General features: G+C 40.5%; 2 protein-coding genes across 4 annotated transcripts in view; one reads left to right on the top strand and one right to left on the bottom strand.

Annotated features, from left to right (window-relative positions):
- The first annotated feature begins 3,303 nt into the window (after nucleotides 1-3,303).
- Nucleotides 3,304-11,682, top strand: rlbp1a (retinaldehyde binding protein 1a). Its single transcript, XM_066701598.1, has 8 exons — nucleotides 3,304-3,446; nucleotides 4,783-4,813; nucleotides 5,986-6,114; nucleotides 6,612-6,816; nucleotides 8,077-8,255; nucleotides 8,684-8,842; nucleotides 9,071-9,181; nucleotides 9,517-11,682. The coding sequence occupies exons 2-8, from the start codon at nucleotides 4,802-4,804 to the stop codon at nucleotides 9,673-9,675; spliced, it is 954 nt and encodes a 317-aa protein (XP_066557695.1). The 5' UTR covers nucleotides 3,304-3,446; nucleotides 4,783-4,801; the 3' UTR covers nucleotides 9,676-11,682.
- A 2,366-nt stretch (nucleotides 11,683-14,048) lies between these two features.
- Nucleotides 14,049-20,263, bottom strand: part of abhd2a (abhydrolase domain containing 2, acylglycerol lipase a) — a 28,460-nt gene continuing 22,245 nt past the window's right edge. For all 3 annotated transcript variants that reach the window (XM_066701595.1, XM_066701596.1, XM_066701597.1), the window contains exon 11: nucleotides 14,049-19,607. In XM_066701595.1, the coding sequence (XP_066557692.1) occupies nucleotides 19,399-19,607 (209 nt within the window). In that variant the 3' untranslated portion in view covers nucleotides 14,049-19,398. The remainder of the gene's footprint in view (nucleotides 19,608-20,263) is intronic.

Here is a 20,263-nt window from a genome sequence, read left to right as displayed (position 1 = left end):
GTTTCTGTGTTGTGTCCGGTACCACTGACTATAGGTACAATGTATACATCTCACACACACTGCTTTGCTTTGAAAAAAGATATGCACCCAGTTTTGGGGGGCAAGGTGGGGGGGTGTTATACATGCCTTAACAGAAACTAGACATTAGAAAAACATCACTCATTTTGCAGATTTAACACACACACAAAAAGGTAATCTTCAGAAACATTGGCAGGAAGGTGCCTGACTGTTTTGGCAGCTGCATGCTCACTGCTATCAATGAACTTTATTCTAATACTCTCAGTGTGAGCTGGCAGCACGGCCTGTCCTGGACTGAGGTAGCCGGAGGCAATGTGATCTAGGACTGACACCTGTGGCAATGGGAGGCAGAGTGGAGAAGTAGTTAGACTAGAGGAGGCTGGGGTGTGGTGTAATTACTAGGGATTGAGGAAGCAGTGTGATTGAGTGATGATACTGGGAGAGAGGGCACTTCTTACTAAATACACAAATTACAGCTAAACTGTAATGGCTGGTTCACTCTTTCAGATGACCACATTTGCGGTCAGATAGTGTCCTCCTATTTCACCACACATAAAAGCTCTGTAATCTGTAGCACTGGGAAATGCAGCCCATTCTCTGCTCCCATAATTACCGACGTTATAATAAATGTTACTCAAACACAGATTATGTGGAACCTTTACAGCACTCGGGAAACCAAATTCTTCAAACCATATTGCATTTCAATGCTGAGGACCAGAGACTGATTTCAGGTCATTTTAGAATTTCTGTATTGTTCATGAGAAGTCTAAAAAGACCTGATTTGATCACTCTGCCTTTCCAGGTGTCTCCAGAGAAGTTCAGGTCATTAGCCTGTCAGTTCAAAGGGCATTTATTCATTCACTATGTGTAAAGCTGTGGGACCTGTTTTATTTATGGACACCCACATAAGTCACACCTACTTAACATATTTTTTTGGGCAGGACACAAAACCCTTCTTCCCTCCCACCCAATTTTAAACTTTCACTGAGAGACCTGAGCTTGTCCCGATGAACAGAGCGTTGTAATTCCTGTATGAATGATGACATTGATTTTATTTTTCTCATGTGTGTCTTTTCCAAAATTCTGTGGCACGCCTGAAATGAGACAATTTCCTAAGTATCTGTTTGAATTAGGGCCAGGTAACCTACTTATATAATACATTGGTATGAAATATAAGATCTCTCCTTTCTACACTGCAATGCAGTATACAGTTCAGTTTCTGTATTTCTGTATTTTGTTTAGGTATACGTCTAATTCATTACCACATATGTATAAAATGAAGATTTGGATGTTGAATAAAAGTTTTACAAATAGTGTTATTTAAAGATACAGATGAATGTAGGAACGGTCTTTTGGTTACAATTAAGGGAGCAATACTATAAGTGATTTAGTTACATTTTTCATTAAAATTAAGTGTTAAAATGAGGTTTATATTTTGGTCCTGGCTAGGTTTAGGATAAGAGTCCCCACTACATTTTGGGTTTCATTCAGGGTTAGGGTTGCTTTTCTGCTGACTTAATCAGATGTAGATTTGTATGAACCTAGCTTGAAATGTGTGTGTTGGCTAGCATAGAAACCTATTGATATGATTATTTCTATTGACAGGATTTTCATTTTTGCACTGCAATGCAAGTTAACAATTCAGAATAAAGATTCTGAATATTAGATAGGTGTTACACTAGTTTCACAATAAAGTGTAAAATAAAACTGAATATCAGAACTTTTTAATTTTGTCCAAGCTAAGCTTAAATAGGGATACAGGTGAACGTAGTGAAAATAGTTGCGGTTGGAGAAGGTGAGGTGATGCACAGAGCATAGTGGCCAGTGTGTTCAGAGTTCAGTGTGTGAGGGGACTGATATTTAGTTCTGTATCAATAAGCACTTTTTAGCTTTGTGTAAGAGGCATACCTATTTTTTTTCCCAATGAGTAAATAAATAAATAATAAATAAAATGTTTATGCATTTGCCAACAGGATGAATGAATGAAGGGTTAACATTACTACAGAATGTACTGGAGTGAGTGTAACATTATTAGCGGTCACCAGGTGCACAAAATGATGTACTTTTTGCTTTCATGTGTACTTCTCATCACCTTTCTTCATTTTTGTTAATTGGAATCAGTTCCCTTCTTGGTCTATAAAAAGTTCTGTATAATCATGAATCCCCAGTTCTGGACATGTGATGCCGAGAGCCCAGGGGCCTCGTCATTTTTTGTTTAATCTTTAGAACAAATTTCTAATTTCAATGACCATCATGTCTAGCCTTATTTTCCCCTTACAGTAAGAATGTTCTTCTGGTTACATAAGGTTGAAGCCTTATTTGGTGTAATTTTGCAAAGGTTTGCATTAAAGTAAGTTAAGTGATCAAATTAGAGTTCTGTTTTGATCCAGGCTGGGCTTAGGGTTAGAGTCTGCAGCAAAAACAGGCTTTGATTTAGGTTGGGTTGCTTTTCTACAGAGTTACCTGAAGCGGGTGTAGATTTGTATGGACCGAGGTTGAGATTGTGGTTTTGGATGGGTGGGGTTCAGGATGTTGTTAGGGCCTAAAATAGTGCAAGTAACCTGCTGATATCATACAAGGCACTGCAATGCAGGATGAAAGTTCAGAATAAAGTTTCCGATTGTTTTTGAGGTGTTATGATAATAATTGTTTATCCCGATACAGCTAGAAAAAATGAATTTAATACAATAAAGCACATCTGCTTAAATTAATAGATTTTTACAGCACACACATCTTTGTTTGACTCGGTCAGCAACTAATGTATGTAAAATTAATTAAAATAAATGTTTTTTTATCTTACTTACTTTCTTGCTTATGTCTTTTTTTTCTCAAGTGAATCTTCCAAAATTTGGTGGCAAACCTGTTGTTGCCGGATGGCCGCAGTGCACTGGCAACACTAGAACAGGGAATGAAATGACATAAACATGCCCTTACATGTGAGCCGAGTGAAATGTGGACCAAAAGGCTTTTTCCTTTCCTTTTCACGTTGCAAAACATTGCAAGGGCAACAATGGTTATTCTTTATGTGCTCTAATAAGCGCTGGCAACCAGTCAATACCCTCTTGCTAAATGAACCCCCCCTTTGTGCACACACTCTTTTATCTAACACCCCAACACTGCAGCTCTTTTCCTTGTTGTTAACTGGGTTTCGGTCACTCTCCTCCCCTTTTCTCCTCTCATTGTCATTTTTGTGCTGATTAATTCAAAAAATCTGCTCTGAGTAATACCATGTGACAGGCTAATCCCGCACTCGGTGACGCTACAAATCACTCTGCTCAGCTGCTCTGCTCCTCACAGCCACTCGTCCCCTCCTTGGACACTCCTCTGTGCCTTGCTAGCGCTCTCTCTCTCTCTTTCTCTCTCTCTGTCCCTGGGCAGCGCTGGTTGCAGTCGTGTGGGATACACACCGTCCTCACAGCACCACCGAGGTAAGGTCGCACCACAGACTGGTGAGGGCTGCAGCTGAAAAACAGACTTCTGTCAACTCACAGATTGCTTGTGATGTAACACTACCTGCTTGTCCACTCTTGTAGACATGCACAGCATCCTGGAGTTGCATGCATCTGTGCACCTGTAGCAGTATTGCAGCTATAGAAAGTTATCCTTGGTGTCTGAGGTGTGTTACAATACAGTGTTTGTGGATAATATAATGAAAGTTATCTAGACTTTGATGGTGTAGTTGTCTGAGGTAAATTCAATTATAGCGTAATATAGTTCTTTCTCTCGACTGGTGACTTTCTGGTGAGCCTTTGAACTATTGAAAATATGTTTAACAAACTCTTATTCAATGGCTAGAATCATTGTAATATATCTGTATATCTCATGAAATTTGACTTTAAATACTGCATAAAACTGACTTCACATTGGGAGGCATCTGGTGGCACTGTGAAACTCCTTCGGGGTGTAAGATTGAAAACTGCTCTGTGTCGTTTCTTGTGCTAATCCACAGTAACCTCATTAGCAGCGGCATTTCCTGTGTGCACTGTTCCACTACTTCCAATACGGACTGGGCTGGCCCGTGCAGTGAGCTATATAAGAAGGATATACAGAGTTTTGAATCTGGTGCTAATGTCCTTGGTTGGTGTGAGCTGTTTAGGAAGAAGATGTATCAGTAATTCAGCCAATGCACTTAAACATTGCACAGTGGCCAATAAAAAAGCAGAATGGTGACCAATAGCTGATGGGAGTGGAGTGAAAGTGAAAAGCGAATTGTTCTGTAGATCAGTGTAGATAAATATGTATGTTAATGATACTTATGCAAAACACTGCAGCAGCATTGCAAGTGAGCTGGGGGACCAGGCAGCCCAGATCCAAGCCCCTGATAAACATTGAAAATCTGGATGAAATGTAGTGGGAATCACTTGAAAACCTTAACCTTTCTTCTGCAAGCTGTCTTCAGATCTATCTCCTTCCTCTCGTGTTTTCAAAAATTCTGTTGCCGCATTAGATTAATTCCACACCCCGTCCCCACTCTTGCTGCCCTGTACCAGTAATCCGGGGCAAGTGTTTGTAACAGGATTATCACAGGTCCCCCCTGATCCTACAACACTTTAAAATTCATGGATCCAGTTAATTGTCTGGTTTCAGCTGTGAACGGCGACCTCTGACACTACACTCCACACCACGGCTGGACAGGAGTGGCACCTTGAGATACAGCGCTAGCAGTTTCTTAGATTCCTGCTCGCGAAACTGTTTCGTATTGGATTGATTTATTCAAACAGAATGTGACTTTTTGAAAATAAAATCTCTTTCTTTGTTTTCCAGCATATAAGAACCTGAAGAAATGGCCGTGATTGTGAGTATTGATTCTTGTTCATTTTCTCACCATGATCTGTATTGTAGAACATAACATCTCAAATGGATTATGAAAAGCTGAATAATACATGTTATAGTCATTGTTTATCGTGGATGTAGATTGTCAAACACAGTCCAGAGGTTGTGCAGTTTTCTGTTCATCACACAGACTGTATATGATGCATAGGGATTAATATCTACTGACTGTCCAGCACCTGTGGGAGGTTTTACGTGTACAACAGCTAGTGTGCACTCCTTATGAGGTCAAACAGCTGACTGATTGAGGAAACACTCTGCTGCTCTTCTTGTAATGCTCAGCTGTAGACCTACTGCCACCCTTTGTGTGTTAAAGACAAAAAAAAAAGTATTTTGAAGAGGGAATGGACATATTTGCTTAAAAAGCAGGCTTAAGAAAAGTGCTCTTCAGATTCTCAGAAATGATCAATCTCAGACCTGTTTCCCTTTTGATAGTAGTAGCACCTTTTGGCCCAAAGGCAGTTATTGTTAGCAGAAGATAGTCAATGGATTAGCTCCTAATCTGGTGTTTCACAGAACGGTTTACCAGGCTTTCTGAAGTCATGTGAGGGAGCTTACTGGTCATTCACAGTGGTGTGTATTCATTTCTGTTGAAGAGGGCCCCTTCCTCCTTCAGCATATGCTAGAGATTAGTTTGTTTTGAACTGTTTTTTTTTTGTTTTTTTTTTGCAATTTGGCTACAACCGCAAGGTGCTTTATGGTTTTTAGTTTTGTTTATACAATGTCTGGTTGATTTGATTTGTTAGACTCAGAGCTTAGAGGGCAGTTGTGATCCCTTCTTCACAATGGACTCTTGAAGTGCCATTGTATTCATGCCACGAAACACTGCACATTATACACTTCAGTTTAATCTTCAGTAATAGTTTAGGTTTAAAAAAACTTGTCACAAAGAAATGATCCATTGCACAGTGATTTTGAAACTGTGCGTTGACATGTTAATTACACCACATCTGCACTGTTCTTAGTCTAACCATGTTTTAATTGTAATAACAGCTGCTGTTAGAATTGAGGTGTAAAATTTGTTTAAAAAAATAGTCTGCCTCCCTCTTTTATGAGTGAATTGCAGTGTGTTATGGTCAGTATGAGAGACACTAAGTGCGGAGTTTGTGTCACAACACACTGTGTGTCTCTGTCCAGACCGGAACTTTCCGAATGGTGTCGGAAGAGGAGCAGGCCCTGCGCGCCAAACTGGAACGCCTCACTGTCAAGGACCATGGGCCCGTGTTTGGGATCTGCGAGAAGCTGCCTGACCATACTGTGCAGAAGGTACACCCCATGGCTCTGGGACTGCTGACTTTATTTTACAGTTTGCCTTGTAATTTTGAAGAAAAACATAATTCATGTAATGTTTTCTCTTGTATCCTTACACAGCTACGCATACCGTATTGTGGCAGACCCTTTTGTTATTCTTAGGGATCAGTACATAGAATAATATGAATGAACTTGATGTTCTGATTGGTTCTCCTGATATAATGATTCATAATGTATATCTGGTCCGGACAGGAGATTTAATGACCTTTTGCAGGAGTAGCAGATAAAAGCGGATAGAAGCATCGTTTTTGTTTTGTTTTCTTTGTTTCGATGCTACTGATTCTGACCCTTGCTTACAGTACTATGTCTGGTGGTCTTGTTAAGTGGGTCATGTAAGCATCATAAACAATAAAACTCTTAACCCTTGAATTGTTAAAGACCTTTAGAAAGTGCTCACTGTATGCTTTTGATATAAAAATAATAATCACAAAATTCACAACCCCCCCCCGCAGGCCAAGGACGAGATGAACGAGACAGATGAGAAGCGCGTGGTGGCGGTGAAGGAGCTGCGGGCGCTGGCCCAGGAAAAGGTGGACGCGGGCGAGGACATGGCCAAGTCTGTGGCCGACCGCATGTTGGACAAGTCTGACTCGATGCTGCTGAGGTTCATCCGCGCTCGCAAATACGACATTGCCCGTGCCTACGATCTCATGAAAGGTGGGAGGGAGGGCCTGTCTGTACTGCAGCTCTGAACTGGGCTGGGCAGTGCCCGTGTGAAGGCAAATCCTATTAGTCCTGTACACTGAGAATGGCTTTACACAGTTTCACAGATCCAATTATTCAGTGTTTGATTAGCTGATTTCCTCTATATTTCTATGTAGAGCGAACTGTCATTGTCCTGATATGTTTAAGATTTTCCTTTCCCTGCTTGAGTAAATAATGTGACAGATTTTTTATAGTGGTGGATATTTATGGCTACTGCAGTCTATGAACTCTGAGACTTGTTGGTTAGAGAGGTTCTTGCTTGACATTCTGGTTACACTCCTTTTATCACAATGTCTGCTGAAATAATCAGGGCCAGAGTCTGCCAGGCAATAGGCTTATCACAAGGCTGTCATTATCAGGCCTGCAGTGGCATTCCACTCTGACCACTTAATTGGTCAAATCTTGTCTTTTATCTTCTGTTCTGCATTTTCCCCTCTGCTTATCAGGGTGAATAAAAAAACAATGTTGTCCTTTAATTGGGCCTTTTTAAGCCCATAGTGCCCAAACCTCTGGTGACAAAAGAGCTCTTTGTGTACAAACAGGGCAAGGTTTCTTCTCTCAAGGGCCAGAGAGACAGACAAAATGGGGAGCCACCAGCAAATGTCTGTTGGTTTTGCTTTGTTGTGCCTTTTTTCATCCACTATATATAGCTTATGCTTCTACACATGCAGGCTAACACACAGGCACACACTGCTGCCCTTTTGCCCTCTTCCACACATGGCTTCATTGTGTGAGAAAGAGATGCTCGGAGTGAAAACCCCTGCGGCCACGCCAGGGGGGAAAGGGATGCTAATTGGTTCTCCAGCATCAAGAGCTGGAGTTTGAAAGAAAGTCTTAAAACTAGAAAAGCAAACACTTCACTGCAGGATGGAACAGAGGCATTATTGTATTTGGTTGCTACATGGCAGTCTGTCATGTGAAAATACTGGAGCTGCAAACAGGAGGGGACAAAATACTGCAGGCTGTTTAACACAGTTGTGCATCGTATTGCTTATCTGGACTATTTAGAGTTATGGGTGTAGACTACCTGTGGCTGTTTTTATTCCTCTAACCAACCAATACATCAAAGGCGACAGGTGATTGCATGTGATGAGGCCCACTAAGAGCTGTGTGATGTTCGTGTGGAGAGATTGAGATTCACATACAGATAATAATAATGCCCAGTGTAGATGTCTGACTAATGAGGGTGCTGTGCTGCTGTGTGTCGGGCAGGATACGTGCGTTTCCGGGAGCAGTACCCCGAGCTGTTCGAGAACCTGACCCCCGAGGCCGTGCGCAGCACCATAGAAGCTGGATACCCTGGCATTCTGTCCAGCAGGGACAAGTATGGCCGCGTGGTGCTGCTCTTCAACATCGAGAACTGGGACTATGAAGAGATCACCTTTGATGAGGTAACCACAACTCCTCTCTCTGCTTGCCAAGGGTCAGAAATACACCTGCAGCGTAGGGTTGGCGCAGAATAAAGCACTGTAACACAGGTACATCCTTCCCATGGGGGAGGCTCGGCTCACTGGGCTGTGTCTGCAATCACAGTGAGAGTAAGAGAGAGGGCCACATTGATTTGAAGATTTATCTACATATTCTGCCCTCGTATCCACATGAAAATGATTGGCTCCCTTGTTTTCACTTCACAGATGCCAGCAATTACTTAACAGCATGAAATCATTACTTCATTGTACTTCACAATACCTTCCAAGTTTTCAGGCAGCAGAGTATCTAATATCAATAATAAAATGTGTTCTGCGGGAGGTGCTGTGTTGAAGGGACTAAATGGTTGTGCGTGTGTGTGTGTGTGTGTGTGTGTGTGTGTGTTGTGCAGATCCTGCGTGCGTACTGCGTGATTCTGGAGAGGCTGCTGGAGAATGAGGAGACGCAGATCAATGGCTTCTGCATCATCGAGAACTTCAAGGGCTTCACCATGCAGCAGGCCTCAGGGATCAAACCCACCGAGCTCAAGAAGATGGTGGACATGCTGCAGGTGAGATCTGCTGGTGTACAACTGAAAATATCACAGCTGGAGGTAGAAGCATGTTGAGATATTGTAGTGCCCGTGACGCACTGGTCCTTAGTGGACACTGATCATATTTTTTCTAAACAGCATTAATAATTTTAGAAGATCAACAGAACTGTTCCCAGAGAAAACGAATGGTTCACTCTTTAATAATTGAATGTAATCTGAAAACTTACTGTCTCACCATGTTCTCAGGACTCCTTCCCAGCCCGCTTCAAGGCCGTCCACTTCATTCACCAGCCCTGGTACTTCACCACCACCTACAACGTGGTCAAGCCCCTGATGAAGAGCAAGCTGCTGGAGAGGGTGAGGAGAGGAGGAGCAGGGGGGACTTAATCAGACTTTATACCGCTCTTAATAGTTCAAAAGGTTTAAATAAATGAATATTTAATTATTTAATGACAAGCCGGATTCTGAATTCTGGAACGAATACAGAGGACCCAGCTTTGGTTGGAGGTAGTAAAAGTGTTGATTTATAGAGAGCACAAAACTAGGTCTTAAGAAAAGTGCTTGACTTGGTAGGAGGTGCCAGGTTTTTTAACGTCAAAGCACACAACTTTGTAAACACCAGTCATGTGACCTCGGGAGAAAGCCCAGCTTCTTTCTGTGCTGACTCTGTCCCTTTGTCCCTTCGTCTCCAGGTGTTTGTACACGGCGATGAATTAGAGAGCTTCTTCAAGGAGATCGACGCTGAAATCCTGCCCTCAGACTTTGACGGCAAGCTTCCCAAGTACGACGGCAAGGCTACTGCAGACAAGCTGTTCGGGCCGCGCAGTGAGTCCGAAGACACGGCTCTCTAACCCCCGAGGCGACGCGGGGCAGACCTGGGACACGCATAGACTTCAGAAAGAAAAAAAGAAAGAAAGAAAAAAAACACAACCACAAACAAATAGGAGTATTGCTTTAGAGCTTATTTTAAGAAAGTATTTAATTTCTTTGTTTTTTGTTTTTTGTTTTGCAGTAGCTAATTAAAACCGTGCACCAAACAAAGCAAAACAAACCACACTGCAATTACAGCCCCCCCTTCACAGTCAGTCCCTGTAATTAAAGAGCAATTAAATGGCTTGTTAAAGTGGGTCAGGGCCCAGGAATAGACTCGTAGAAGATAGAAGGTGGATGAGGGGATGTTTTCACATAAAAAGCAGAACTTTTTATCTGTGACTATTACTACAGTGTTGATTGACTTAACTGTCATGAACCCACATAGAAGCTGAGTGCCGAGAGCATTAGAAAGGTTTTCGTGACACGGCTGGGGTATTGGTTCGGGAGTTAACAATGCTGCCATAAGAGCAGGATATGAAGTGAGTAAAGCACGTTGTCTTGACAGGGATTAGTTCACAGGCAGTTGAACCGTGTCAGTTAACAATGTATTTGGAGGGATCAGAAGTGTTGCATTATAGTTTCCTTGTTATTATAGACCCAAACAACAAAATAACACTTATAATGAATTCAAACTACAAACACAAGTGTGATTTCTTAAGAACAGTGTTTTTTGCTGACAGCGGGAAACACAGATAAATGGGACGTGCAATGTGTAGGGGGTACTGTTTGCTGTGGGTTTTGCTGGTGTGGTTTGCTTTGAGAGCTGCTAAATGCCTCTGAGAAAATCACTTGGGCTGATGAAGATCTGGCTGGCCCCAGCTTTTGACCTGGCCCGACAGGCTTTGTTTATGCTTTACTGTGCCACCTGGAGAAGGCAGTCACTGCTTTAATCAGCTACTAATGGAGACACAAATTGAAAGACGTTAAAGCTTAATGGATTTTTTTTTTTTTGGATGATGATGATTGAAAAAACTAAAATCACATATTTGATGTAGATAAGAACTTCATTAAAAAGAAAACGAGATGGAAACTATGTTTACAATAAAATGTATATACATATTAATATATGTCAGTCTCCATGTGAGGATGTAGCCCCACCCACAGCGTCTCTTCCACCATCTCAAAAGCACTCCCCAGCTCTACACTGCCCCCTGGTGTAAGGGGAGTTATATCAGTTCACAGTCCCCCAGATAATTCCCTTTAACGCCTGAATATGTACTAGCACTCAGTCTTTCATCTTGGCTGTATTGAAAGGAGGTAAACCAAGTCATCCGAATGGGGCTGCAATTATGGATACAACTGATCTTTTTGGATCTATGCTTGTAGTCATGTCACCCCTTGCACTTAAAACAGTTGATATTTTGCACTATAGATAAAGTTCACTGTTTTCATTTAGCCATACACTGCAAGCCTTAAAGAAAATAACATAAACAGGGCACTGTGAGGCACTGTGTACAGAGCGGTCACCTGTATTAACATAGTGATGAAGTGTCAAAGATGAGTACTGAGCAAAGCATGGATGTGTAGATGAGAGCATCAGTGCAGCTCCTTCCTGTTCAGACACGGTACACGGCATGTGTACTTGGACTAAACTGAGAAAATTATATGTTAGTATGTGAAACACTGATCTCTAACTGCCAACCTCACCAGCTGCAAATGACCTAACATCATTTAGTTTCTTAAACTGTTACATTTCTGAAAGTGTAGTTTTTTTAAACTGAAGTATACATTTGCGAATGAAGATTCTTCTTGTGAAAGAAATGTACACAACATTAACTACACCAATTGGAAGGCAGCAATAAAATAGTGATCTACTTAAAGACTGGTACCATCCTTGGCCACACTATGTCTGTCAAAAGGAGAGAAGGATCAGATTAAACATAAAAATAATTATAATAATTTATGCAGTGCTGCATGCGAAAAACAACAGGTCTAACCATGGGTTCAGGTTGAAAATGTGCAAAATAAAAATGAATTAAGTTTCACGTTTCTCATTTCTTTGTTCTCTGTGTATGTCCTGCAATATGGAACTTCGGTACTGCAATGTTTCCCCACCCCCCCATTTTGAAACAGTATTTATTTCATTGTAATCTAAGGTGGTTAACTTAGCGAACAGGCAATGACGTGAGTAAACAAGGCTTGGAGGTAAATATGCAAAGTTCAGGGACAATACAGAGCTGTAGTGTATCTATCCTACCTTATGAAGTAATGTAGCAGAGATATTGACTGTCTTTGATACGGTTTATCATTTATGAATAATACCCAACACTACAAGTATATTAGCTTTATGAATCAGATAAGACTTTCATTGGAGGCTTTGGCTTTCATTGCTTTCAGGTAGATGTTTATCTGCATTACAATAACAAACAATCCACAATGCATAATGCTATGAAATTGGATTAGGTTAGATGTAATAGTGCATTATGGTTTGCATATAGACGTTGCTAGGTTTTTCAATACTTCTCTTTTCTTCCTTACCACACCGTAAAAAGCTCTGACTGTAAGCTAACAGTATGACACCATGAAGCCACAAGGCTGTGCTCTGTGCACACGTTCAGGAATCTAAGGCTTGGTAAAGCATAAAGCACCAGTATTCATCCTCTGATCAAGACAACATTTCCCAGTTTCAGAAGTTACAGTTACTGCGGTGAAGTCATGCAGAGATATTTCCGAGCTTTCAGCCGTAGAGTTTGATGACAGGCATAAATCACTATTAGCCGGTGCTTTATAAATGGGTATAGTTGATGTGTTCATTTTTTTTTCTACTTGAACAAGCTTCGCAGTGAGTGTGAAGTCTTAAGATCCCTATATAAAACCACCCAGCACTTACGAAAATTAATTATAGGGAATACTCATGCTCATTAAATTATCAAGTGTTAACTGCATTTCATATCCCTCCCTTTAGTATAGCTCATAGATGTTGTTTAACTAAACAGACTTTTATACTGTTTAGACTAAAATAGCTTCTTTCATAGTCCTCCCCTTCCTTTTATAATAAGTCTCAACAATGTTTCCACCTTTGCTTTTTTAAATAATACAATCAGGCTTTTCATCACTAACGGAACTCTTGGCAAGGCGATACCTATCTAACGAACACCACCTACTGGGTCTCCAAAATAAATAATTGGTAGCCATTCCACACTCCACAAAGAGTTCCACATTCTGGACACCAGCCATCTGGAAGTTTCCCCTCTAGCAAATGTAACTCTGTATTTTGTTTTACTGTTCATATAATATCCTATTTTGTGTGTTGGGGGGTGGGGGTGAGGGTGAGGTGGGGGGGCAATCTGAAGCTTTGAGAAACGGAACGAATTCCTGGCTCCTCCAACATAAACATTCCAGCGGTGATCCTGGAGCCCGAGAGCCAGCGAAAGACGAGGGGTCTGAGAGAGCGGACGACACGGTGCGTCTGACTGTCTGGTCAGGGGGCCTCTGACATGACGAGACAACTGTGAAGGAAGGAGATCGGTGCTCAGGTACTTGGGATTAATTGCATGCTTGCATTGGGGTAGAACTGCAATCCGCTGTGTAGAAAAGCCCCATGAAATCGCTCGGCCTGTTTTTTCTGTACCCAATGCAGAGGTCACTGGCAGGCAAGGTTCTCCTGGCTCCATCTTAGTTCACAATCTTGTTTTTTTCTGCTTACCTTTCATTTCATCCTCTTTCACACAGTAATTTGTCTGCTTTCCATTAATTGAAAAGCTGGGCGTCTCTAGTCGGCCTCCGCAGTTAAAGAGTACTTGTGTTGAGTTAGAAGAGGTGTGGTGTAGCCATGCAGGATGACTGAATTGAAGCATTGGGAATATGTGCTGCGGATTTAAGTCCTAGAGCAGCCAGGCCCACAAGTCAATGTTTACACTGGTAAAAAACAGATTTCAAAACAGTTGACGGAAATATTTCGTAAACTTTCTAGATTAGACGTGCTGTCTGAATGTTCTTACTTAATAACAGGAATCTTACTGGTAGTGTGAGGAGCTTTATGGTCCATCGAAGTTTGTTTCTCTCACTAGTGTGTCATTTTCATCCCCCTCATTGCACAACCTTCACTGACAGACCCATTGACTCAGTTTCGCCTGATCTGAAAACCATCTCTCCTTACCGACCTTGGAGTCTTGTGAATAAAGGGTCACATTTCCAGAGGTGGGCTTTCAAACCGAGCCGAAAAAGATTTAATATCCTGAAACAGCTCAGCATTAAGTGTACCACATTATTTCACACTTACGGTGTTGTATAATGTAGTCCAGATGAATACAATTGAAGATCTGGAGTGATGATAAATTATTAATGCTCATGGTTTGGGATTTTAATCCTCCCATGTACATGGAACAAATGAGACCCAAGAGACTGCAAATTACAAGAAAATAATTTAATTCGGAACACAATTATTGTAATTTGTTTTTCTTAAAATATTACATCACACACCCTTGGTTTCTGAACAAAAACACACAAGTGATCTGGAATCCATACTGAAATGTGGTAACACCAGAATGTCAAATTACATCATCATGACAAAAAAAAATTAAGAGATTAGTAAACGAAACGTAAACCCTTGAATGAGCAGTTAATTACTTACATGAAAAAAAATGGAAACATCGCTCTTTGCGTTCAGCTCAGAGATCTGCTCCAAACCCCCACACCTCAACTCTGCTCTACACCTGATGACTCCTGGGAGAATGTGGAAGAGTTGTCCCTCGTCATCAGACCTGGCTCTAGTCATACCAAATGACCCTAGACACTGGATTTGTTTCCATTGAGAGCTGGTGTCAACAGGGCAGTAGGTGTCTGCTGAGTGCCTGAGCAGAATTATTAATCCCAGCAAGCCACCAGCATGCCTTTTTGCTTCGGGGAAAGAAACAACTAAAGAATGGTTAATGGAACCAGCAGCTGATATCACAATTTTCCTCCTAAAACTATACCATCTCCCCTCTACCAATATGAAAATACAACTTGAAGATCTGTTAATAATATGTCAGATCCAGTAATTGGTCTAAGCAGTCTGTTTGCATGAAATATTAGAACAAACCTGAAAACAGCTACTGCTTTGTGGTCCCACGTGTATATTTATAATGCATTTCCTACTCAAAATAATGTGGGGGTTTAGTAAGCAAAAGGAAAGCCTTTTCTCTGCTGTATTTTCATTTAATAATTATAATAATTATAATAATAATAATAATAATGACCATATAACAAGTGCTACGAATTAAGAACAACAATTTTAGTACTTTAAATGTCTTCTCAATAACCATTTGCCGCAGTAAAGAAATGGGGGGGAAACGGCATGGGTTTACACATTCGCCAATATCCATTGTTTATAAGAACAAAACAAAAAATCTCTCTGGTGTACACAATTGCTCCGCTAATACATATTGTTCATCAAGGAAGTCAGCAGAGGCTTCCAGGATCCAGTCATCCCATTTCTTTAAAAACATTAGATTTAAATGTGTGCCAGCTACAGATAACATACAAGCCACCATCAACCACAAACACTTCCCCTGGTCCCTAATAAATACATATTTAAATGTCTACATTGTCATGGTTTTAACTATTTTGCAGTTGTCACTAAGGTGTCATTTACCTCCCTTTATTTAATACCTAAGAGTGGCGATTTTATGCAGACAAGCACATCCATACATCCATAAGCACTCCCAAACGCCCATTTGCACACATCCACTCAAAATGATAATAACAATAATCATCAAATCAAAAATATACAAAAACATAGAAAACTAAAAGAGTCAGAGGAAAATACATGTTTTTCCCTTGCCTGAAACTGGGATTTACATTGAGTAACGTATTTTGCAAACAATTGCAAAACAAAGTGAAAAAAGTAAAAAAGAAGGCATAACATATTAATCAAAGGAAGTTACCGCAGAACCCTGTTTGAGCTGGTGTCTTTGCCAAAAACAATGTTAAAAAGTAAATAATTTGGACTGGTTTGGTTGCATTCAAGTTTTGTTTCCCCATCAAAACCTTTTCAAATTTGTGAATCCCTTTTGACTTTTGCTTCAAATAAAACTCTAAGTCACTCAAGCATTAGTTCTGGAAAAAGAAAAAGAAATCTGAAAGTTACTAATTTACTACTTTAAAAATGTAAATTACACTTGGGTGCAAAATCCTTCATTAATCTGTCCCAGTGTCGGAATCAAATGGTCTTAAGATCGGCCATATCCCTTAGTCCTGCGTTAAGAAATGCCCACTTGACACACTGCCAACTAGACCTGCTCTCTCCAGGGCTGTAGAGGGAGCCCTTGCTATGTACACCGAGTGTGCAAATCTGTAAGTAAGGCTGGATATGCGCAAAGGCAGTCACTCTGTCGTGGCTTTAATTAAACAGACAAAATAACATTGAAGGCTAAGTTGATGAACTTGAGATTTTCAATGGTAATAAATTTTAAGGGTGAGAACAGACACGGGGAACAGACACAAGATAGTCATCTGATGAGGCAAGGATTTGGCTGGTGGACAAGCCCCAAACAGGCTGGCTCTCTCCCACTGCTCAGATCGCATTGACCGAGAATAATCAACCATTTTGAACGATTCCTCACTGGTACTGGAAACAATACTTTTGTTTTCAACATTAACCTTTTTATAATGTATACTATTTTACGATTCCTCAAGATCGTAATAAAGTACTCAAAATCAAATACAAACATATGTAAAAATAAAACTCGGAACAAAACCAAAAATACTCTAATACATGCTGAACAGCACAGTAGTCTTTAAGCAGCTCGTTTTAAAAGACAATATGGGTAAAATCCCAGAGCTTTCCCTCATGAGATAATTTGCTCACGGCATCTAGAGCATTTCACTTTGAGTAACCCATTGTGGATTGTTTTTGGTATAACACTAAGGATTGTCAAAGTGTTTCTCCTCTCTCTCTCTCACTCCTCCCAAAACACACACAAATATATTCAGTACATTCTATATAATTTTGTTAATTTGCCTAGTGATGGGGGAGCAAGATACAAACGTGTCGTTTTAAATAGGCAAACAATAGATTTTTTTCCTCTCCTGATTTAACCTTCAGATTGGCAAACTGGCCAATAAAAACAACTAGGGAGACAAGACTGCAGAACCACATTCTGAAAATGGGAGAAGACGTCATGAGAGGGAAATCTATCGTTCCAGCAGGTAAATGGTGCTCTGGACTGGTGGTAGTTTCACCACACATTCAGCGCTTTATTAAAACATCTTCCAATACTGAACCATTCCCGGTTGTGCACGGAGCACAGAGGAAGGTTTGGAAGAGAAACGAGGGAAAGGGAAATGACACGGCACAAATAAGTTAGAAATGATAATGACTGGCAGCAATAAAAAAAAAAAAAGAAAATCAAAAGAAAAAAGCACAAAAGCAACACATGCATCCCAACATACCTCCCTCTGGATCCAGTGCAGTCGGAAGACAAATCAGTCATTCCCCATGCGCACTCCCAAAACTATTCATCCCATTAGTCCACTAATCCACTCACACACAGCTAGGTGGCACGCTCACCACATTCAGACCAACGGTAGCAATCAAGCACATTCAGAACTGTGCCAACAGGTCTAAAACTAGTTTGTCAACTTTCACGAACACAAACATAGTTGTAAACTGCAGACAACCCACAGAATTTGTTGACAGGAAACTGTTAATGGATTCACACCACGAAAGGCTAATTGTATTTCCCCTCTAACCTCAAGTTTACAAATCTTCTAATAATGTTATTTTTAATAAATGCAAGTTAATTGCTCCCCGTTACTGCAGTTGTTTCTTCTTCAGTGCAAACGTTCACCTAATACAGGAATCGGTCAAATCTGCACACACAGGACTGAACAAACAAATCCATCTAAATCTGTAGTAATTAAATCAGTGTACTTCAGAGCTTAATGCAAGAAGAGCCATTAGTGATGATTAAAAAACATAACAGGAGACCAACAGCCTGGGTCCCAGTGAACTGGAGTTGACAACCATTTTCTGCATGTTCTCCCAGGGAATGGGACCCTACACTCTGTTAAACAGCTGGATCATTGCAGAGATAACCACCTCAACTAATCCAATTATTGAACAAATAGTGAAGTACAAATGGACAGTAAACCATCCACACTTACATATCCATATTGCCTGGTTGCATTAGTAGTAGAAAAACCTCCCTGCATTATTTTATTTTTTTAAACTACTGTATCATTCATATTAGGGAAAACAAAACTTTTTGATATTTCCCCCATAAGACACACAAGCACAGTTGCTAAAAGGCAGACTGTGTAGAAAGTAACTCCTGATATAGAAAGCTAGGGTTGCTTGTTTCTCAATTTTTGTTCCAGTGGGGAGAAGGAAAGAGGTTTAAAATTAACCCTTTTTTTTTTCTTTTCTTTTTTCATAAATATAGCTTGGAGTGGTAGGTGGGGAGGGGCTCACTGCAGTCCTTCAAAAAAATCTTAATTCTTAAGACTACTCTCCCTCGTCTAAATTTCCACCACTCAACTCAATTCAATTCAAATCAAGCAGATCTTAGAAAGACAATTATTAAGAACCCAAAAAATAAAAACAACCCATTACACAAAAATGATGAAAACAATATTGTGGCATAAAAAAAAGTATAAAGTGCTTTTTAAAAGAAAATGCTGATGGGGCTAAACTGCAGTACAAGCAACAGTAGTAATGCAAGTGTATCCAGCTGGGTTTGATCGCTTATGTGGGAATAAAAACCTGTTAACTATAAAAATGGCAGACAGCCTTGTTAGAAAGAAATGCTGAAACAGGCCTGGCCAAGCGCAACTGTTCTATAACAACGGGTAAAAAGGCGTGAGGGAATCCTTGCCTCTGGTGTTTAGTATAAAACTGTACAGTCCCACAGAAGTGGTATATAAGGATCCTTACCAAGGACTTTTTAAAGCAATTCCCCATCACCCCTGCTAAACTCCTAAATATTAGTAAAGGACAAACAGCCATCCCACAAAAGGACTGAGATGTACAGCCCGAGAGGAAATCATAGCCCTACATCATAGCGATCAAACCCAAGGCCACAGTGTGCAAAATATAGACTTGGGGAAGAGTTCAAAGATCACGTGCTGAAAGAACAGTTAAGAGAACAAGAAAACTAAAATCAACATTTCCTGTTTTTTAAAACACATTTTGAACCAATGGTTTAATATAGTATGTACTGTATACTTCAATTATTATTTTCCTGTTTTTACTTGTAGGTGCTCATGTGGTGCACAGTGCAGACTCAGCTCCACACATTATTACACTTATCGGTGATTAACTGTAGGGAGAATTCTTACTGTGCAGAGCATATTCCACCAAGTTAACTGATCACTACATGTATCTATCATTACGTTACTAAAGTGCAATGCATCAACTGTGCACCTTCTGACTTCCAAGAAATGTTGATTTTTAACCCTTGTTCAAACAAAACATAACCACACAAAAAATCCCTTCATTTTCAGCATGTTCATATATTTTAATCTCCCTGTTGGTGGTTACTACCCTCGGTGGAACATTTCTAATCCGCTATTGAAGTGCTTTTTCTTTTTTTCTCCTTTTTTTCTTCTCTGTAAACCAACAGGAAACAGAGGAAGAAAGACGGGAAGAAAAAGTGAAATTCTCACGCCGATACAAAAATAAATTTGAAATCAAATACAAAAATGAATGATAAGAAGAAAAGGTGGAAGAAAGTAGTCAGTGAGAAGAGTGAGGTGTATTGGGTAGGGCCAGGTATGTGTTAAGGTTTGTCCTCTGAGCAGTTTGTCTCACTCCTGTTCGCACTTTGGCATGGTGGTTTCTGTTTCTCCCACTGGCAGATGGCATTGGCGTACCCCACTATCACCTTGTCCATCCACGTCAGGGGCTGTGGGAAGAGCACAGCTCCCTCGAAGAAGCCCAGGTGACCTCCATGCAGTGTGAGTGCAAAGATCACATTCTCCTTCTTTTCTGTGAGGAGAAAAACAAAGGGGAGGAGCTTAGAGTGCAATCTGAACCTGCATCAGACTTAAGATACACCCCGGGGTGTTACTGCTACTGCTGTAAAAGCTGAAGGCTACCTTCTAATGCAACAGGTGCAGATTTATTTTTATTTTTTTATAGAAAGAAAGAGGAAAAACAGGACAAGGAACACATCCTAACAAATGAGGGGGGAAAAAATGACAGTTGCATCAGGGCAATTACCCTGTACCTTGATAAAAAGCAATAAAATACTCAATTTACCTTACAGTAAAAGTGTCAGACTACACCCTTGTTATCAGCATTCAGCCCCCCTCCCATTCCCCATTTATGTTTCTGTTGCTCAGTACCAGAATGATGAACTCACTAATATTTTAATTGCCAGCACTCTAATAAAGTGGCACTAAATTTAAACAAGTAACACGTAACTCCAACTCCTGGTCTTTTTCACTCAACAGCTGAGCTCCACTTTCTGCTCCCTAACAGGAAAGTTTAGTATGACAAACATTAAAAAGGAACTAACAAGCAACTAATTTGCAAGAGGAACATCCATCTATCTATCCATCTATGTACGTAAGTATACATTATGCTCTAGATATGTGTAAAGCTAGTGTAAAAACAAGTAGGTTAGTAGAGAAGTTATAACA

Source organism: Amia ocellicauda, chromosome 4 (genome assembly GCF_036373705.1).
Source record: "Amia ocellicauda isolate fAmiCal2 chromosome 4, fAmiCal2.hap1, whole genome shotgun sequence".
NCBI lineage: Eukaryota > Metazoa > Chordata > Actinopteri > Amiiformes > Amiidae > Amia > Amia ocellicauda.
The sequence above is the reverse complement of the archived record's forward strand: the minus strand, read 5'-3'. Positions and strand labels throughout refer to the sequence as shown.

What these genes read in the sequence shown, in the direction of transcription:
- rlbp1a (XM_066701598.1), top strand. An exon ending in AAGAGATCACCTTTGATGAG is followed by an intron (nt 8,256 to 8,683) that starts GTAACCACAACT and finishes TGTGTTGTGCAG; the next exon opens with ATCCTGCGTGCGTACTGCGT. An exon ending in AGAGCAAGCTGCTGGAGAGG is followed by an intron (nt 9,182 to 9,516) that starts GTGAGGAGAGGA and finishes CTTCGTCTCCAG; the next exon opens with GTGTTTGTACACGGCGATGA.